The sequence below is a fragment of the Epinephelus moara genome, chromosome 19 (assembly GCF_006386435.1).
Source record: "Epinephelus moara isolate mb chromosome 19, YSFRI_EMoa_1.0, whole genome shotgun sequence".
In the NCBI taxonomy this organism is placed as follows: Eukaryota; Metazoa; Chordata; class Actinopteri; order Perciformes; family Serranidae; genus Epinephelus; species Epinephelus moara.
The window spans coordinates 40753148-40774220 of NC_065524.1; the positions used below are offsets into that span (position 1 = coordinate 40753148).

Sequence of the window (21073 nt, forward strand, 5' to 3'; positions counted from 1 at the left end):
CACACACACACACACACACACACGCACACACACACACACACACACACACACACACACACACACACACACACAGAGGGGACAGGTGGTGTGACCGCACTAACTTCCCCTCCGGCAGTGAAATCTGAATGATAATATAGTTCCCTCCTATTCAAACACTGCGGTCAATCACACACAAAGCTTACAAGATGAAAGAGACACACAGACAGGAGGAAGAGGAGGAGGAGGGGGAGGAGGAAGAGGAGAGGAGGAGGAGGAAGAGGAGAGGGAGAGAACAGTCTAAAATAGATTAAAATAAGCACCTGATTGGCTCCACAAAACGCTGCTGCTGCTCCTGCGGACGTTTACCGAGTTGATTGTTTTGGCGCGGTTTGATGACGTCACAATATAAGAACGCGTGGGAATTTGGTAGTTGTAGTTTTCTGTGCTTTCTGGTTTAAAACGTCCTTAAACGTCTCAACCATGGTTATTAAACAGCAGAATTATCATGTTATCACTAATGAAAAAAAGTAAATAAATAATATCATTCATTATATTACATTATAAATAAAATAATATAATGTAATATATATACATATATTACATTATATTATATATAATAATAAATATATATATATACACACACACATATATATTTTACATGATATTATATTATATCATATATAAACTATGATTGAAGCCACACATAGAACATATTAAACTGAAATGATCTAAATCTATTGCTGCTCTTGACGAAACAAGGGAGTTGTTTGTTGAACAAGAAATGTTTTGGGAAATGCTTATAAAACAAATACAGACCTTATAATTAAACGTCTACACCATAAAACAGTTCAATATTGTGTTTTAAAAACATTGTAAATCCTTTTTGAGTTGTGAACAAAAGCCTTCCCATCTGTGTCGGGGGATGCAGGTTAATATTTATTCATTTGTAACCCGCAGTAAAAACATGAACTTTTATTCTGATAAAAAATAAAGACATTTACACAGTAAACTGGTGCAGAAAAATTCACCAGTTTGAAGGAAATTAAGTGTTGGATGTTTCAAACGTTTTGGTGGGAGACTCCTTGTTGTATATGTTCCCCCTCCATGCAATGCTAAAACAAATCTTACCCTTTATAGCCATTAACACAAGGCATGAACGCAGGTACAGACTCTGTCACCACATTAATTTGGATTTCAGCAAATTTGAATTTGGTGAATTTATTCAACAAACAAACAAAGGTAAAAAGACAAAATCTTTCCGTCTCTCTGCTGCTCCCTCTCAGAGCCTGTGGCGAAGCGTCGGCCAACACCGTCTCCCGCCAACCGCCAACTGGACGACCAGGAGGTGAGGTCCCTCCACCAGCGCAGCACGGCGCCACCCAGAGGCCTGGTGCAGACGGACAGCCCCAACTTCCTGTGCAGCAGCCTGCCGCAGCACTGGAGGTGTAACAAGACCCTGCCGAGAGCCTTCACGGTCAGTAGTGATCTCTCTGTCTGTCTGTCTGTCTGTCTGTCTGTCTGGTAATAAAGTTAAAGGTCATCACATGTCATGGGGACACTCGCTCAGCTGACCATATTCTCGTCACATGTCCACGTTTGGTCATGGACTTTCCACGTCCACATATGGCGTCCAAGGTACCCTGGGTGTGTTGGTTGTTGACGTTCTGGGACGCCGTGTCAACTTCAGCCTGTTACATGCATTGTCTGTTTTCAAAATACACTTCTGTTTTCACAGGAAATGTACAGTTTGATACAGTCTCTTTCAAAATAAAAGCAGTATGTTGGTACAACACCGCAATTGAAGTTTTTTTCCACGTGGTTGCGTTTAAGACAAAAGAACAGTGTTTGGCTTTATACTCTTGTGGACCCATCCACCACCTCTCCAGCCCGCCCTACTTGGAGTTTCGCCACCTCAACTTTTGTTGTCACCCTGCCAAATTCCCCCTGACACCGCCGGGCACCATTAAACAACATCGTGTATCATGCTGATGTGAAACGACAGCTCTTTTTATCAGTGTCTGACGCCAGAAGTCTCTGACCAAGCGCCAGTTTTTGACGCCCTCAGACTGACACCAGGTTGCTGAGACTCTGTACGATTCCCTTCTGCTCAGGTAAAGGACCAGTCCTAACCTCTCTCCATCCTCCAGGTGGTGGCCGTGGGCAACGACGTGCCAGACGGTGTGGTGGTCACGGTGATGGCCGGCAATGACGACAACTGCAGCGCCGAGCTTCGCAACGCCACAGCGACCATGAAGCAAGGCTATGCCCACTTCAACGACCTCCGCTTCATAGGTCGCAGCGGCAGAGGTAGATGGACACAAGTCAAGTCTCTATTTGATCGTGTGACGATAAGATTATACGGCAGCTAGGTGCATAACTGATACCTAGCGTGCCTTAGGGCCCGTCTTAATAGCGTGCACTGGGGCCCGTTGTAACGACCTTACGCCACTGGCTCTATCCTTTGATTCAGCTCCTCCCTAAAAACCATATCTGGTGAGGGGCTGAGGACAGACGATGTCATGTGTTTGAGAGATGGAAAAACTGATTTAAGACAAGCCCCAATAATGTTCCTGTATACGTATGTGTTTTTTTTCCTCCAGGTAAGAGTTTCACACTCTCCATCAACGTGCTGACCTCACCGCCTCAGATCGCCACCTTACACAGAGCCATCAAGGTCACCGTGGACGGACAGCGGCTGCCAAGACGTCAGTACACACAGGAGAAAATGATATGAAGGGTTCATACAAAGATTTCAGTGAGAGTTACTCTGCTCTGTGTCTCTCTGGACAGGACAGAGACAGAAGGAGGTGAAGTCAGGAGTGTTCAGGTCGTCCCGCAGCAGCTCTGCATCCTCAGGTCGTTTATTTAAATCCTGTTATTAATTAAAGTAATAACTTGTCGTAAAGACGGGCCACGACTGATACTACCACTGAACAAACTCCATCAGCTGAAGAAGACCATGTGATGCAGTCAAAAGTTCTGGACCTTGAATTAATTCTTTTATGTCCTGTATCATCTCCCGTCTCTCTGCAGACTGTCGATCCTTCGCCTCCTCTCTGTGGACCAATGAGCCGCCGTTCCTGGGTCAGGTGACCTCTCTGACCTCCTCCTTCACCCCAGGTCCCAGAATGCACCACCTGCCTCCTCTCTCCTACTCCGCCCAGCCGACACCGTACAGCTCCTACCTGTCCTCTCCTCCTCCTCCTCCCCCTCCGCTGAGCCACAATGGTCCCTTCCAAACAGGCAGCTTCTACTATGGACCAAACCAACCGCTCCAAAACATGGGGGAGGACCGCAATGTCGTCACAGCGCTGACCAATTATATTGAAGGGGCGTGTCTTTCTATAAGAGGGGAGGAGCCTGTCTGGAGGCCTTATTGATGACTGGATGTTTTATACATCATCTGAAAATAAAATATTTTACGTGTTTTGGGAATTTTTTACTTTGTTCTCGGCTCTGAAACCCACCTGCGAAAATACATCTTTACACTTTAACTTTGTTTGCGGTGATTATGATGCTCTTATTTATTACTTTGTCATGAAAACGTGTATTTATTAGGGTTTTATTTGTTGTATTTATCTAGGCTACTATACCAACCCTATCTTTTGTCATTTGATTTGATATATTTATTTTATTTTATTCTATTTTATTTTAATTTATTTATATATATTTATTTTAAATACTACAGCCCTACCACTGCATTTGTGCTAATTCTTGCCAGCCATATCTTTTGATATTCATTATTTCCGCCTTCCCAGGAATAAAAGTCGAGTAAAGAAATACTAAATCCATTTATTATAATTTTTTGTTGCATGAACACACTGAAAATATTTTATTTTAAATATAATTTCTTAATAATGTTAATATTAAAAATTTAAAAAATCAAAAACTTTACTTATTTTATGCCTTTATTTTTAATACACAGTCCCCTCATTTTATTTTTTCATTAATTATTTATGTATTATAATAATTATTTATTTAAATGTATTATTTTATTATTTATGATAATTGTTTTACTATTTTAATGTATGCTTTTTTAAGTACTTAAGCCCCTCATTTTATTCATGTTGCATAAACACAGTACAGTTGAAAGATATATTATAATGATTATTTTTTTAATTGTTTAGAATCGTGTAATTCAATTCCACATTTACAGGAATAAAAGCCTAGTAAAGAAATACTAAATCCATTTATTGTATTCTTTGTTGCATAAACACCCTTAATAATATTTTTAAAAAATATTTTAAAAATATTAGAATTCATTTTACTTATTCTACGCTTTCATTTTTATACACAGTGCCTTAATTTTATTTTTAAACACCTAAGCCCTTCATTTTATTTATGTTGAATAAACAGAGTAAATTTGAAAGATATCTTATTTTGTTTTATTGTTATAATTATAATTATTGTTATTATTATTACGTAAATGTATAAATATTCTCCACACTGGGCGGCACGGTGGTATGGTGGTTAGCACTGTCGCCTCACAGCAAGAGGGTTGCCGGTTCGATCCCGGGTGTGGGAGCCCTTCTGTGTGGAGTTTGCATGTTCTCCCTGTGTCAGCGTGGGTTCTCTCCGGGCACTCCGGCTTCCTCCCACAGTCCAAAGACATGCAGGTTAATTGGTGACTCTAAATTGTCCGTAGGTGTGAATGTGAGTGTGAATGGTTGTTTGTCTCTATGTGTCAGCCCTGTGATAGTCTGGTGACCTGTCCAGGGTGAACCCTGCCTCTCGCCCGATGTCAGCTGGGATAGGCTCCAGCGCCCCCGCGACCCTCAAGAGGATGAAGCGGTTAGAAGATGAATGAATGAATGATTCTCCACACATTTATTTAATTTATTTTGCCTATAATGGATCAATTTAAAAGTATGTACTCTAATGTAGTATGAAAGTTTAATAATGAGATGTACTGAAGGAGGAAATGTTTTAATAATTAATAAAATAAAAGGTTTCAAAACCTTTAAAGTTCACTGAGTTTAACCTGTCTGCTGCTGGTTTCTGCTGTAATGTCGCCCTCTGGTGGACTTTAGTAGGAACTACAAGCAGAGCTGCGACACTAATACGCACATAAAAACATGTTTACAGATTTATTTCCTTATAATTTAATTAGTTTAATTTAAATGTATTAATCTGGGCTGCTAGACCAACCCAACCCTTTGTCATTTAACTTTATATATTTATGTCCAAATACTAAATCCTTTTTATTTTATTATCTTAATGTTTCATTTTAAATACCAAATATCTATTGTATTTCTTGCCAGCTATACCTTTTAATATTCATAACTATGTTTTCATTAGTGTAAAGTCACCAGAGACTAAAAATTGTTATGTTTTCGTTACCTTTGAAGGAGTCATTTATAAAGAGTGGGTCCTCTCTTGCAGAGTCCGCCATGTTGTTCTACAGATGCCCAGTATGGACAAACCAAACACTGGCTCTGGATAGGGCCATTCATGTTTTTGTGTAGGCCAACGTAGTTCATACACATTTGGTACACAGTAGTGTACCAAATGAAATCAGGAACAGGTGAACTGAGTTGCCTTGATGAAGTGGGCGTGACCAAAAGCTGAGGTGCATGAAACCAGAGTAAATGGAAAACTACTAACTGAGAGCTGGGTAAAAACCAAAGAGCAGGTGACAAAGAACTGTGACAAAAGTGTTTATTAGAGCAACAGTTGTATAAAAAAATCTGTGTTAATTTCACAACCCAAACACACAAAATATTTCCTCATCAGTGAAACAAAGATCCTGAATGTTACCAGACTCAATCAGTATTTAGAATTTTCTTTGCCGAATTAAAGTGACTTAAATTTAAATTATTATTTCTTAAATAATGAACAAAATCAACATTTAGACATTTAGTAGCTGAACTACCTAAAAACTGACAGAATTACAGAGAAAACAGTGACAAGTTGAAACCATCTTTGAAAATGTAAAACTTCACCCGTAGTAAAGGATCAATAAAAATCCAGTCGTACAGATATATGAAAATATAGAACTGCAACTTGTTGTGTGGAGAAATGTAGATTCATATGTGATGTGGTGAAATGATAAAAACCTTCTCTGTATAAAGGCGACCAGACTGAATCAGCTTAACACTATCAACAGAAACTGTGCTGGTTAATGATGAGACGTTCCTCTTCTCAGGAGCTCAGCTGCTGATTGGCTGCTGCAGGTGCAGTGGGCGGGACCTCAGGTCTCATGAAGGTCTCCTGTTGAGACAGGTAAGAAGGAGCATTCACTTACTCCTAGGTGATGTTTACAGTATTTATACTTTCAGTGGGGGAGGAAGCAAAACCAACCCATCCTCACTGTGACCTCGTCACATGTCCACGTTTGGTCATGGACTTTCCACGTCCACATATGACGTCCAAGGTACCCTGGGTGTGTTGGTTGTTGACAGTCTGGGACGCCGTGTCAACTTCAGCCTGTTACATGCATTGTCTGTTTTCAAAATACACTTCTGTTCTTCTGTTTTCACAGGAAATGTACAGTTTGCATACAGTCTCTTTCAAAATAAAAGCACTACACACATCGCATGTGGTTGTGTTTGGCTTTACAATCTTACAGGAAACAAACACCAGCCTCCCGGGTGAAAGTCGGTGGTTGTTGGACCCATCCACCACCTCCTGACACCACCGGACACGATTAAACAAAAACTGTGACTGGTCATGTATCATGCCAGCGTGAAAGGACGTCGTGATCACATGACTGACACATAGAGAAAGACAACCATTCACACCTACGGACAATTTAGAGTCACCAATTAACCTGCATGTCTTTGGACTGTGGGAGGAAGCTGGAGCACCTGGAGGAAACCCACGCTGACACAGGGAGAACATGTCAGAGCACCTGGAGGAAACCCACGCTGACACAGGGAGAACATGCCAACTCCACACAGGAGGGCTCCCCCACCCTGGGGTTCGAAACAGGACCCATCTTGCTGTGAGGCGACAGTGCTAACCACGACACCAGGGGGTAAGAGGGGCGCTGAATGGGTCCAACAAACTGCAGACTTTCACCAGGTGTTTTTTTCCTGTATGGATTTTGAGCCAAATCATGAAGTTTTTTTCTAAACCTAACCATGTGATTTAGTTGACGTTCTGCCGTCGGTTTCAGCGTCCCAGATCACCAACAACAGGCGCAGGAGGATATCTAGTATTTCATATGTAGACGTGAAAAGGCCACTGACAAAGTGATGATAAGTGACGACTTTATAGGAGAACATGTTGATCCAACACACTGTACCTTTAATTAATGTGACGTTCTGCTGTTTGCGAAAGGAAATAAATGGTGTTTAACTTCTTTAAGGCGACCTGTACATGAGGTGCTGAGAATAGTTTCATCTGTGAGTAATCAGTGAGGTCATTTTATTAAGAGAACAAGTAACAGATTACATTTCAGTGTCGACTGTCCTCCTGTAGAGCGTTGAGTTCAGCCACTCTCCTGCTCCACTCCTCTTCTGTCATTTCTTCTTCTTCTGCTCCGTCCTCAACATCCTCCTCCACCTGGTGCTCTCCTGAAATACAGATAAAAAAAATTTAAAAAGGAAAATAAAGTCTGCTGATGAAAAAGGAAAATCTCTGATAGGGGGAAACCTTAGATCTGGAAAATCTAGGTGTGTGTGTGTGTGTGTGTGTGTGTCCTCACCGTTGCAGGTCAGAGCGGTGCACACCCAGTTTCCACAGGCACACACACACTTGTTACACTCCATCCGAGTTTCAGCTCCGTCCTCGAACACCTCGTCCTCCAGAGCGCACTCTGCATACACACACAGAAGGAAACAATCATTAAACAAATACTAATCTGCACACACATTTGAATTCTTTATTTGATTCCACCAATTACATTAAATATGGCAGGGAATCAAATACAAAAGGGGTCAAGAAGACAATACTGGTCACTCATGGAAATACATAGCATCTTCTCCTCCATACAGCCAAGCTGCCTATAACAGCAGAAGCTTTTTTGCTCTGCACTTAAATATGCCAGCAATGTTCAGGCCACTAGTGGTATATTTATACACATGGCCCAGGCTTCCAAATATGAGTACGGAGAATTTGCATTTGTAACCAAGACTTGTTATGATTTGGAGTAATGGTTGATATTTTGAATATTTGTCATGGAAAGCCTGGTCCATGTACAGATCACACACACAGCCTACTTCCAAAATCAGGACCTCCATGTGGCGGCTATCAACAAAAACAATGTCAGGTGTATTGGGGATGTTGGCAACGATGTCATAATCCAGGTCAAACCAACCTGGCAACACTCTCAAGTTTTTATGCCTTGCAGCGCTTGATGGTAAAGCTTTTTGCACAGCCTCAGATATTAGATCAACAATGCAATCATGACGAGCAATATACAGAGCTTTGTAAGCATGTCACCCATTTAGCACATGTGCAGATGATTCAAGTTGTTCAGAATCATGGTTTAAACAAAATGGTTCATGCATACTTGGGTACCAGGTTGACAGATTATACTTAGTTGGCAGTACCTGCAATCTTGCTTTGATGGTAAATTTTAAGACATCCTCACCAATAGCAGCATTTCTGTACATTGAATGTGAAGTAGAATGATCAACAAAATCGAGACAGGCTAACTTTCCTTGCAGTCTTAGTCCACGCCAATTTTCTTTGGCCTCAGTCTGCTTAATACTGAGCAGGGCCTTTTGTGCAGTGTCACTAAGCAGTTCGATGTTCACCCTCTGCTGGTTAATAGTGGCCACTACAGCCACAGAGGAGTCAGTTATGAGCTCGTCAGTGATGGGCATATCCACCTGTCCATTGTTTTGAGACCACTCTAGCTCAACTCCTGTCCGGTTGCAGAGGTCATTGAGGTCAGGCCAATCAGACCAGACCCCAAAGCCTTTGGCCTGTGAGTCCAGTTTCCCAGAATCTTTCCTCCTGAAGCCCAGGAAGTTGTTCTGGGTTGCAGTGGCCAGGGGGACTTTCCTCCTGCAAAGATCCAACAAAAATGAAGCCCTGGCCATTTCTCTGACAGTTGCATCATCATTATTTAACATGTGAAGTAAGTGAGTTAGCCTAGTGGCTGTGTATGTCCATTCTAAATTGGGAACTCCCAGCCCTCCTTTGCTACAGGGAAGAAAAACTATATCTCGAGTAGAATGTGTATTTAAACCCACCCACTTTCGGACCAGCTGGACGGTTTTATTTGTCATCTCTCTCAGGATTTTTTGCGGGATGTGGACATTAGCAAATAGATGTTGTATTTTGGCCAGGGCCACATCTCTCACAGCCTCAAGTTTCATGACTATTGGGAGGGGTGACAGGTCTACCAAGTGGAGGCGATGGAGATACTCCTTTGTGAGCTCCTCAACCTGCTCCCCCCACTCTCCAGCGATGTTAAACTTATGGCCTAAATATGGGTAGGTCTCATTACGGGCGTAAACTCTGATGGGTTTACCCATTATCAGAAAGGAGGGGGGCTTGTCATTCTTGGCCTTGTACCAGCGGTTACCACCACTGCAGCGTTCGTGGAAAACAGCACATTTGCTCTGTTTCACCTCCAGCCCAGACCAGTGGAGGAATTCCTCAGTGCGTGTCAGCATGTTAATAATGACATCCTCCTGGCGTGAAGACACCTGCACGTCATCTGCATACCCCTGTACAGGATTTGGAGATCGGACATGTGGTGGAGCACACTGGTGAATCCACTTCATCCACTGGTTCAGGGCCAGGACAAAGTTTACTGCACTCCAGGGACAGCCCGTTTTTATTCCCACCTTGGCTCTGTGAGCTGCTGCCCACAGATAACCTGGAGAAATGATCCTTGGTACACGTTGGAAATAATGTTCACAAACGGTTGAGGCAGCTGTATTTCCTCCAATGCATTCAGCATCACCTTGTGAGACAGTGTACCGAATGCATCTCTAAAGTCCAGGAAAACGGTGTAGAATTTTGAGGATTCATGTTTGAAGTCATCTATTCCAGTTTTCAAGCAGAATACATGCTCATCCATTCCTCTTCTGCTGATGTACGCTTTCTGGTGAGGGGAAAGAATACCCGTGTCGACCAGCCAGGGAAGGATGCGAGCAAGCATGCACTTCATGAAAACTTTATATATTGTGGGCAGTAGAGAGATATCACGCCATGTGGAGGGATCTTCCGGAACAATGTCTTTTTTTGGTATTCTGTGAATTAGGGCCCCTTTCCAAGAATCGGGCACCCTTTCATTGATCAGGCAGGCATTGAAAATATGTGTAATAGTCTGAGTTGACAAAGGCCTGGTGGCTTTTAATGTCTCATAAATAACTCCGTCAGATCCACTTGCCTTGTTATTAGGAAGGGAGGCCAGAACTGCATCAACCTCCTTCATTGTAAACAGACCGGTGTGTGGATAGTAGCCTGGTTCTATTTTTTCTACACTGCTGTGCCAAGGGGGCGTGGCCAGTGGAGTGTCAGTCTGTGGAGTGTTTTGACACTTCGCTTTGTAGTAATCACACACGGTCACTGTGTTACTTATGGCAGGCTGGGGCTCGGGGAAACAGCTGTTATTTATGATAATGTAAAGTGCTTTTGCTTTATGATGTTGCCAGAGATAAGTCAGTTTATTTCCTGAAACTTTATTCTGCTGCTGACGTGTTTTGGCTCCGGTGACACGGAGTGCAGGTTGTATGTACTCACGGATGAAGCGTAGCTGCTTCTCAATCCAAGATGTAATAGAATCCGGTGTCACCTCCGCAGGATAATCGTCACAGAGAGGAAACTTTTTCAGAATTCTGATGACATTTTTCAGGAACAGGTATCCATACAGACGTCCGTTCCGCTTCGTGGCACAGAATATTCCGTTCTTATAGAAAGCGCCGATCAAGATAGACATCAGTCTGCCCCATTTCTCCGCACCACCAGGGGTAACAGTGAAGTTGGTTTTAGTTTGGAGCAGCTTGGTGTCCAGTCCTTTTCTGTACACTCTCTCGTGCCCCTCAAAAGTTGTCCACTCATGGTCCGACATTGGTCGCACGAACTGCCCGAATTCCACTGGAACATCTCTGGTAGATCGTGTTGTATTCCCGGTAGATGTCAAACACGGGTCAAAGACGTGGAGGCGTTGTTTGTAGACTCGGCCGCTGTTCAAGGCTTGTTTAAAAGCCGGTTTCAGTACGGTGATAAGACACATGAAAGTGATAAGTGTCCAGTGTATCNCGGGTCAAAGACGTGGAGGCGTTGTTTGTAGACTCGCCCGCTGTTCAAGGCTTGTTTAAAAGCCGGTTTCAGCACGGTGATAAGACACATGAAAGCAATAAGTGTCCAGTGCATCTTCTTAAATCCCTACTGCATTAACGATGGCAGTTACAACGGGCATATGTGAGCGTTAGATGTTAGAAAAAAATCACTGTGCCACGGACAGCAGCGTGCTCCACCACCAGAAGCTCACACACACACACACACACACACACACACACTGAGGCAGCTGGACAGCGCTACCGCTCATTTTGATTTTCATGGTGTCATCAGCAGAGTCTGAGTCTTAAAAAACAACATCTGGTCCTGGAAACAAGAAAGAAATATCACTGTGTGTGTGTGTGTGTGTGTGTGTGTGTGTCTGTGTGTGTCTGTGTGTGTCATTACTTCTCTCATATGGATGGTAGGTGGGTGTCAGACAGTTGATGAACTCCGTTAAACTCAGCTTCCAGTCTGCGTTTTCATCCGACAGCTCGATCAAAGCATCGACACACAGAGACCTGAGACACAGACAGACAGACAGACAGACAGGCAGACAGACAGACAGACAGACAGGCAGACAGACAGACAGAGTGGGTGAAGACAAGTCAGATTTGCTTCACTGCATTAACCAGGGATCAGTGAGTGATCAAGATTAAATCTCTCTGTGAAATAAATAAAGTCACGATCATGAAGTAAATTTCTCTGCATTTATCTGATTCCCAATCAAGGTACGAGCTGCCTCACCTTGTTAATGTGGACTTTAAAACTATTTTGAAATGTAAAATAATTGAACTGTTATGGTGTGCAGTGAACAACCTGTCACTGAACATCACACAGACAAAGGAGCTCCTCACTGACAGACTCAGGAGGACGCTACAGGACCCTGACATGCTGCACATCCAGACTGAGGAACAGTTTTTACCCCACAGCCAAACACAAACTGGGCTCTCTTCCACCCCTTTACCTACGTTGTTGTCTCGCCATGTTGCCCCCCCCCCCACAGTTAAACACTTGCAGCAACCAGCTGTGTATCAGGCCGACGTGAAAGGACGGCTTTTTTCATCAGTGTCTGACGCCAGAAGTAACTGACCAAGCAGCAGATTTTGATTACCTCGGAGTGAGACCGGGTACGTTGAATGTACAGTATGAATGAATATCATTTACAATTGTACAAAACTACCATGCAGAGTCCCAGATTAGTGTGTGTGTGTGTGTGTGTGTGTGTGTGTGTGTGTACCTCAGCAGCATGTTGGTCTCCAGAGTATTAGAGTAGGTGATGTTGAGCGCCGTCTCGTTGTGCTTCAAGAAGCTCAGGAACTCTTTGGAGTCGAGCTCTGAATCCCCGTCATCGTACGTCTGTCACACACAGACACACAGTTAGACTTTAAATATCTTATTCTGCTGTTTTATAAACGTTTTAACTGGGATCACCTCTAAAACACAGAATAATTAAAGGTATTTCTGTGAAATGTTGTCACCTTGAAGTACGTCTGCAGGAGCTGACTGGCTGAGGTCTCGTTGGACGTCAGGCCGTTGGATTCGACTTCCTCCTGAATCCACTGGATCACTCTGTCTCTCAGCCAATCACGATCAGACAGGAAACACACAACTGCACAGGCAAATAAAATAAAATGTACATTACGTTAAAACAAATGACACTATATGAGTGAAGAAAGTGATGATTTAAATGTAATGATCTGCAGACTTACTGGGGCTCACGTCTGCCTGTGTTGGTTTCTCTGTAGATACAAACACACACCACTGTCACAACTCACATGCACAACTTCAACTATCTGCAGGTGTGTGTGTGTGTGTGTGTGTGTGTGCGCGCTGACCCAGACAGTGTCCTCTGTGCTCCACATGTATCTTGGTGTGAGTGATGCAGGCGTCTCTGTGCAGCTCACAGTGATTTCTGTAGGACCTGCCGTTGCTGCCACACACCCAGTGCTCCGTCATATCACACTGCTGCAGAGACACAAACAAAGAGTCGGGGTCAACAGCAGCTTCATAAGGATGTCCTGCAGGGGGCGCCTCTGTGACTCACACAGGAATGAGTTCACATTTTACCACCCTCGGTTCCCTCGTCTCAGCGTCAGTGTGTTTCTGGTTAGATGTGTGAAATAAGGTCTGTGGTTACACAGGCTGAAAACTAACTAACTAACTAAGAAAGCTAAGCCGTTATATCACTGTCTTCAAAGCCAGACTCTACGGAGAAAAACACTGATTTAAAGGGTAAATTTGGTATTTTTCAATCTGGACCCTGTTTTCCCACAAGTTTGTGTCTAAAGGTGCGGACACACCAAACCGACATCAAAGAACTGCGTCGTCTGCATCGTCTACGTCGCCTCACGTCGCCCTGTGTCAGTTGCATTTGAACACACTACACGGACTACATCCGACGGCCAAGTAGCACGTACGTTCTGCGCCTGCGTGAGAGAGAGCGGAGTGAGAGAGTGGTACATCCTGTCAGCCGAGGGGTTTCCTATCTGTGCAGCCGAGCACCGCAGCACCTCCACGGACTATTACATCCAGACGGTCCCGGTGTTTCCTCCGCAGGCTCCACTTCACTCAGCTGCCCGATAAACCCGCTGCTTCTTCCCACTTTAACCTGAATAACAAACCAGGGCTCGGTGCTCCGGTTGGATCCAAACGGAGAGCCGGGGCTAGCTCAGAGACTAGCGGAGGCTAACTGGCTGTGCTTCCCTCCGGTCATGCTGCGGCTAACGCTCCGCTAGCCGCTCCCAGCTACAGAGGCGAGGAAATAAAACCTGAGCAGCCAATCAGAGCGATCTCTCTTACTGACAAGCTCCGCCACCGATTCAACATGCTCAATGCGATTTCAAGGTTGTTTCTGCAGAAGACAACTTTGCATTTACAGCGTACATGTGAGCAAATATGTACATTCTATATGTTTTGTTTTAGACTCACCACTGTTCGTTACTATTTATGCATCACAAAGTTAATCAATGTTTTCTTGACTGTTTTGTTGTTGTTTGTCTTTGCAACAGAGGCTCATGCACTTTGATACAATTTCAGTTGCACCCAACCCATTTTTAACCAGGTAAGTCCCGTTGAGATCAACAGTCTCTTTTTCAAGGGATACGTGGCCAAGAAAGAGAGCTGCGTACAGAAAAAAAAAAATAAAATCTAAGAATTCTCAGAAATAATCAGAGCAGTATGTGAAGTATTCAGTGATTTGAAAGAAGTGATTCAGGATTATTATTATTCACCCACAGAGTGAAGAGAAAAAGTGATTCAGCAGTTTTTACCTCCAGACAGCGACAGACTGGCTCTCCTCTGTCGGTCGACACACACTCTCGTCCTGCACCACAGAAAGTCCTGGCACACACCGACTGATCCTGACACACACACACACACACACACACACACACACAAAGAGAGCTGTATCACATTTTCATCTGTTTTATATAGCAAACAATAAAAAGAGTTGAGAAGTGTGTTTCAGACTCCAGATGGTGACCTTTAACCTCCCACTGCGCAAGACCCGCGCTGCTTTGAATGATAATGACCCTCCCTCTCAACACACACACACACACACACACACACACACACACACACAATCACTGAGGCAGCTGGACAGCGCTACAGTCTGAGGCCGACACAAGTAGTTTTAATAATTATTTTCAAGTGAAGTTAAGTTTTCACACACATTAAATCTAAGTCATCCATTAGGCTGAAAAACGACACACACCCATAACTATTTTATTATTATTGTGGTCTCCTCTTTGACAGAATTTGTCCCTCTCAAATAAACAACAGCAGCTCATTGGTGCCCAGTTTTATTCTTTGTATGTGTGAAGTTTTAACACAATTTAAAGAGGCGTTTGCGTAATGATTCAGTGATTTAACACACATATGACGCGAGCTCGTGTCATCTGGGACAGTGTGTCTCACACCCACTCCACGATGTGTTGGTCAAACACAGGAGCACATTCAGTACAAGACTCATTCCCCCATGATGCATCACAGAGCGCCACAGGAAATCGTTGCTGCCTGCAGCCATCAACCTGCACAACTCCTCCTTCAGACTCTGATTCTGTGTTTACACCGTTCAGGCCTTTGCACACTGAGTCTGGTTATTCAGATGCGTTTTTAAATCTTGAATCTGAAAAAGACTGTTGTGCACAAAAACCTGTCGCACTGATTCAGATGTGTTTTATTGTTCTATGACAAAATGAAAAGACACACTTCTTCCTCTGCCTCTCTCCTCTGGAGTTACTGATCTGTTGTCTCCACTTCCTCCCTGTCTTTCATTTGGCAGCTGCATGAATCTGACCTGTTGAAAGCAGCTGTCGAGTTACGAAGTGATTCTGTGCCCCTCGCTCCTCTGTCTCGTCACGCTTGTGTCCCGCCGCCACATTTCTTCACTGATTCTTGGTCAAACGTCTAAAGGCTCTGACGGACGTGAAACATTAAAAAGACGAATGTTTCAGACTCACTGTGCAAACGTGACTGACACAATGTGAAGCCAGATTTTTTTTTTTTAGACGTGCGACAAATTTCGGACGAAAACACACACTCAGTGTTCAGAGGCGTTTACTCACACAACTGGAATGATAGAATATTTTGTGTCGACAAGTAACTTGCGTCATACGATGAGTGAACCCCCGCCAGTATGTCCTCGGCGTCATACGTCCCCAAAGGATCTCAATGCTGATTGGCTATCGTTTGGATTTTTCAGCTGTCATGGATAAGCGTTTGACGTGAAATCGCACCACTCACTTCATCCATGTCGTGTCCATCGCACTGCTCGGCAGGACTTTGTGTCTAATCGCATCTTTACACTGACTTTACATGTAATTCACTCTTATTGTTTATCTTTATTCTATTGATGAATATATGTTGTCGTCAACAGTGTAGCATGACACATATTTTCATATTTCTAAACGTAACATATAAGTTTATACACTGTAATGTAGCACAAAGCACATGTTTTTACAGGCTCAGCACATTATACCTGCAGTTATTCCTATTTTTTACATATTAGTATTCAATGTTGGAGCTTAATGCACATTTTTATTTCTTTTTTTTTGACTTTATATACACACATGCTTCTTGTTTTCATACGCTTGTTTTTACTGTCGTATATTTCTCTATTCCTGACATCAGAGCGACTGTAACAAATCACAATTTCAATAAAGTATTTCTGATCCTGATGTAGGTTTTACTGCACAGCTGGAGGATCAGTGTGCAGAAGTGTTCGCTGCGTGTACTTAATAACAGCACACACAGCGACACACTTCAAGATCAGAAACACAGATTCTCCTGAAACAGATGTTAACATCCAAATTCCACACATTCTTCTGTACTTATAGGTCAGTGAACGCAGCACACACACACACACACACACACACACTCACACACGCATACTTACACGTTTGTACTTGTGAGAACTCTCCGTAACATGATGCGTTCCCTGCCTCAACTTTAATCATCATAACTACATGTCTGACCCTGAACCTGACGTTAACCTGATTATAATAAATAATAATAATAATAAATATTCACATCTTTGCTCCCAAAACTCAAATTGTTCCACACAAAGATGTTCAACAGCACACACACACACNACACACACACACACACTGCAGTGGCGTGTTCATGTCTGACCCTGTAAAAAGATTCCTCCTCCTCGTTTTGAAGCTCTGTCTCTCTCCTCTTCCTCCTCCACTCTCACTTTCCATAAATCTTGTCCTCCTCATTATTCTCTGCGTCTTCTTTCCTTTTTTCCTTCATCACACTCTTTTCTTTGTTTTTTATTCTGTCTCTTAACTTTGTCAAGTTTCTTTCCTGTGCTGGTCGCTCACTGTAAACCTAAACATGTCATTAATCCTTCACCTCGAACATATATGATATTAACACGTATGAAAATGTCTCGTGTGTTTTCTCTCAACTATTTAATTTTATATTTTGTGTCTTATTTTGCTGCTGCACCGACACAATTTGACCCCAGGATTATAAAGATTTATTTTCTCTTAATGTGAAGTCATTAACTGCAGAGTTTACTGGAACAAGTTGAGATTTGTTTTGTTTTAGTCCTGTTGTTTTTCAGAAATGTTAGTTTGAGTTTTATTGACGATAGATTTTTTCTTTTTCATGTGTAAGACAGAAAGTCATCGACTTTTGTGCACAACAAACAGAGCTGAGGAGTACTGACATGAATATTCACACTTAGAGACTGTTCTTTATTTATTAGAGGAGGGAGGTGGCCGAGGTTTCTTTAAATTTTGACCCTCCCTGAAGCTACAAATATTTTTCTTTGAGCCTCCCTGAGTGACTGGTGCAAAATGCATGACCTTCCCTCCACCATAAATTACTTATTAGATTCTTAAAATGTACCTTTTGATGTTTGAAAGTCAAAAGTTAAAAGTTCCTGAATCCTGAAGTAAAAAAAGCTTCGGTTCTTCTCTCTTGTCGTGCACATGGTAGACGTAGAATACTTTCGATGAAGTATCACTATTTTAGGCTAAGATTTGTTTTGTCTGACAGAAGTGTTCTTAAGTCCCTACCCTGTGCTGAAACAATTATTCGACATGCCTCATGCTTTTTGCACCACCCCCTCGCCCTCATTAATAACAAACAGTCCCTGTATGGTTTAGTAACAAGACTCAAGCTGAAAATACACCAGCACTGCAGCGGCATATCATTTGACATACGCCAAGTGCTGCCTCCAGCACACACTGGATGTGTCACGCTGCAGCCCGTCAACATACGACCACGCAAAGTTGTTACTACTTTTACTGACAGATCTGAACTTCCTCCTCCTCTGCGTTAGCTTAAAATCATGTGTGGACAGCCACTAGTTAAAGTTGATGTCTCACCTGAAGAGCCGATCTCCAGAGCTGTGACTCAGCAGGAAGTATCTTTTTGTCCGTTGTCTTTATAATGACGGGATTTTGGGTCGTTTAGCTCGAGATATTTGTTGAGTCGAGCTGCCAGAGGAGCAGAAAAAGAGCTGCTACAGGAGCTGGTGTGTAGCTACAAGCAGAGAGTGAGTGGAGGGGAAACGCATTTTATTTTGGGGACGCTGAGGCTGGAAATAGGACAGTGGCGTGAAGTGCCCCGAAGCAGCGTATCCAGGAGCACCAATGCACGTCTTGCAGCCGCCGGTGTGGAGTTGTACATTAAAGATAATGGGGGCGTATTTTTTGTTACATGGCTTTCCTTGACAGTGTGTTTCAAGCTAGCATGTTCTCAGTGACAATGCTAACATGCTAACATGGGAGTGCACCCAGCTTCAATGAAGCAGCCGCCGCAGTATGTTTCACCCAGAGGTATGAAAATTCACAGGCACATGTAACATCCTAAGACTTATAAAAAAGCCTCTTGGAGCCATGCCCTAAACCCAACAGGAAGTCAGCCATTTTGAATTTACTTTTTGTTTTTTGGGCCATTTTCTTCCATGTCCAGGTGTTGGATTTTAACGAACTCCTCCTACAGATTTTACTGGATCAACTTCAAACTCAGGATACAGCATCTACAGATGTCTGTTATGCTAAATCGCAAAGCTTTTTAGTTTTCATCAAATGGCGTGGCCGTGGTGGCGCCACAAAGACATGAAGGCTGGGAGGTGAGCTTACCTTCCTGGTACTGCCAACGTCCGCTGGCACTGAAACCATAAAGACGCCACTGTGACCGGAGAGGTTGTCTTTCAAATATCCAATTTAAAAGTAACTTCACCGCGGTGCAGCGACCACAGCTGGATCGACTGCAGTGTTTTAGACTGGACTGGAGTGTGACGTCACAAAAAATGGACTGCGTGTTAACATCTGCAGAGAGGTCTGCACAGATGACGACTTTAAAACAGACCCTCACTAATGCAGAAACGATGAACTGGCCATAAGTTTGTGGATGTTTCTTCATAAAATAGCAAAAATATTGGACAAACTGTGACCTGATGATGGCGCTAAATTAAAAAGTCGGAGGATCAGCAAAGGTTTGTCCTGAGGGGAACAACTGAGCCTTATTTCATGGCAGTCCATCCAATAGCTGTTAAGATATTTTTAGTGTGGACCAAAATGACGGACGCTGCGTCCTTTGCAGCATGTTTTTATTTTTCAAAAGTAAAGAAGATCTGTCTGAGCTTCACAATTTGTATTTTAGCTTTACTGCAGCTGGCTCCTCTCGTCTTGTGTTTGTGAACGATGAAACGTTAAATACAAAGTAAAGTTCACTGTATCAGCACTAAAGTTTCCTCTTTGATTTTACGTTTGGACTCAGAGGTGATGAACCAGCTGCAGAGGAAACAAACCATCACACAGCAGAGTGTGTTTAAACCTAAATTACAGCTGCTGACAGCTCTAATCACACACATACCTGAGGAGCTGCTCACCTGACCTGTGTGTGTGCAGCTTCAGGGCAAAGTTTCATCGTGTAACCCCTCGACCCACACACACACACACACACACACACACACACACACAGAGCCTCCTTCCTCAGAGGTCAGAGGTCGACATCAGTCTCTCCTGAGTGAGTACCTGTGATGGATTTACACTGGTCTTTGGGGAAAGTGGAAAATTGGAAATGTCACCGCTGGAAAAATGAGTTGACCCGAACCTGTGAGTCACGAGTTCACCTGAGAGCACTTTGGCGTCTTCAGCCATCGTCTCTGTTTTTATCTCTGCGTTTAACCTTCAGCCCGTATTTACAGCCTCCTGTTGTCTGCAGCTGAGCTGATGTCATATAACCTGATATTATCACAGTGACTGTTTCAACACTTATATTAATGCTCATGTTTGTTACTGTGAATATTAACACAAGTGTTTTTACAGTGTTTTAAGAAAAAAGAACTTGTTGAGTTTACCTTGGCCAGAGGAGACGAGGAGACAGGAGGGGAGGAGAGGAGCAACGGCAGCAGCAGAACAGACATGGTCAACATCTGGAGAGGAGAGGAGAGGAGAGGAGAGGAGAGGAGAGGAGAGGAGGAGAGGAGAGGAGACAAGACAAAAAGAAAGAAATGGAAAGGAAAGAGGAGAGAGCAAAGGGGAGAGGTAAGGAGGCAAGAGGAGGCAAAAGGAAAGGAAAGGAAAGGAAAGGAAAGGAAAGGAAAGGAAAGGAAAGGAAAGGAAAGGAAAGAGCAAAGGGGAGAGGAGAGATGAGGAAAGGAGAGGAGGAGAGGTAAGGAAAGGAAAGAAAGGGAAAGGAAGGGAATTAAAGGAAAGGAAGGGAAAGGAAAGGAAATAGGAGAGCAAAGGGGAGAGGTAAGGAGACAAGATGAGACAAAAGGAAAGGAAAGGAAAGCAAAGCCAAGCAAAGAGGTAAGGAGACAAGAGGAGAGGAGGAAAGGGGAAGAGGAGGAGGAGAGATGACAGGGGACGAGGACAGGAGAGGAGAGGAAAAAAGGAGACAAGAGAAGGAAAGAGGAGAGGAGACAAGAGGAGGAGAGGAGAAAAGAGGACACGGAGGTACAAGGTGAGGAGAAAATATTAGACTTAGTTAAGTGATCCTTAAATATAAGGAAAATATTTATTATTTTAACAACAATTAAACTTTTTATTTTATCATGTTACTGAAGTTGTGCTTCCATCACCACTACAACAATAACAACAACAACAACAACAACAACAACAACAACAACAACAACAACAACAACAATAATAATAATAAAGCAGCCGTACCGTGTCAGTCGCTCTGAACCAGTCAGCATTAAACAGCCAGTCAGACTCAGTCACTCCACAGTTTCTGATCACTGATCAAAACTAATCAATAAACCATTGAGTCAATCAATCAGGAGGTAAATTCATATTCAGATATCCAGATTATCAGAACGGATCCATGAGGAGTTTATATCCAGCCGACGATCAGTGAACACAACTGCTCCTCTCTGCAGGGAAACAAAGTCTGAGTTACAAAGAGGAGGAGAAGGAGGAGGAGGAAGAGGAGGAGGAGG

General features: G+C 43.1%; 3 protein-coding genes across 3 annotated transcripts in view; 1 reads left to right on the forward strand and 2 right to left on the reverse strand.

The window, feature by feature from the left end:
• supt3h (SPT3 homolog, SAGA and STAGA complex component) overlaps nucleotides 1-379 on the reverse strand; it is a 15331-nt gene extending 14952 nt beyond the window's left edge. The window contains exon 1 of the mRNA XM_050070557.1: nucleotides 300-379. The gene's annotated coding sequence lies outside the window, so the exon portion shown is untranslated. The remainder of the gene's footprint in view (nucleotides 1-299) is intronic.
• A 752-nt stretch (nucleotides 380-1131) lies between these two features.
• On the forward strand, nucleotides 1132-3890 carry LOC126406352 (runt-related transcription factor 3-like). Its single transcript, XM_050070558.1, has 6 exons — nucleotides 1132-1141; nucleotides 1227-1453; nucleotides 2127-2286; nucleotides 2580-2684; nucleotides 2770-2835; nucleotides 3013-3890. Exons 1-6 carry the CDS (start codon nucleotides 1132-1134, stop codon nucleotides 3357-3359), a joined length of 915 nt encoding a protein of 304 aa, XP_049926515.1. The 3' UTR covers nucleotides 3360-3890.
• Nucleotides 3891-5623: 1733 nt separating this feature from the next.
• Nucleotides 5624-21042, reverse strand: LOC126407026 (follistatin-related protein 1-like). The gene is made up of 11 exons (XM_050071681.1): nucleotides 20802-21042; nucleotides 19988-20062; nucleotides 14433-14522; nucleotides 12999-13128; nucleotides 12873-12902; nucleotides 12642-12772; nucleotides 12401-12519; nucleotides 11569-11681; nucleotides 7628-7738; nucleotides 7375-7496; nucleotides 5624-6189 (listed from the first exon to the last, which is right to left on the reverse strand). The coding sequence occupies exons 2-10, from the start codon at nucleotides 20060-20062 to the stop codon at nucleotides 7378-7380; spliced, it is 918 nt and encodes a 305-aa protein (XP_049927638.1). The 5' UTR covers nucleotides 20802-21042; the 3' UTR covers nucleotides 5624-6189; nucleotides 7375-7377.
• Nucleotides 21043-21073: the final 31 nt, after the last annotated feature.

Bases quoted from the DNA above. Each gene is read 5' to 3' on its own strand.
- LOC126407026 (XM_050071681.1), bottom strand. From the start codon at position 20,062: ATGTTGACCATGTCTGTTCTGCTGCTGCCGTTGCTCCTCTCCTCCCCT. The intron at 12,903-12,998 runs GTCAGCGCGCAC...TTGTATCTACAG, and splicing joins GCACAGAGGACACTGTCTGG to AGAAACCAACACAGGCAGAC. The intron at 7,497-7,627 runs GTGAGGACACAC...TCTGTATTTCAG, and splicing joins CACCGCTCTGACCTGCAACG to GAGAGCACCAGGTGGAGGAG.
- LOC126406352 (XM_050070558.1), top strand. The intron at 2,287-2,579 runs GTAGATGGACAC...TTTTTCCTCCAG, and splicing joins CATAGGTCGCAGCGGCAGAG to GTAAGAGTTTCACACTCTCC. The intron at 2,685-2,769 runs GTCAGTACACAC...CTCTCTGGACAG, and splicing joins CGGACAGCGGCTGCCAAGAC to GACAGAGACAGAAGGAGGTG.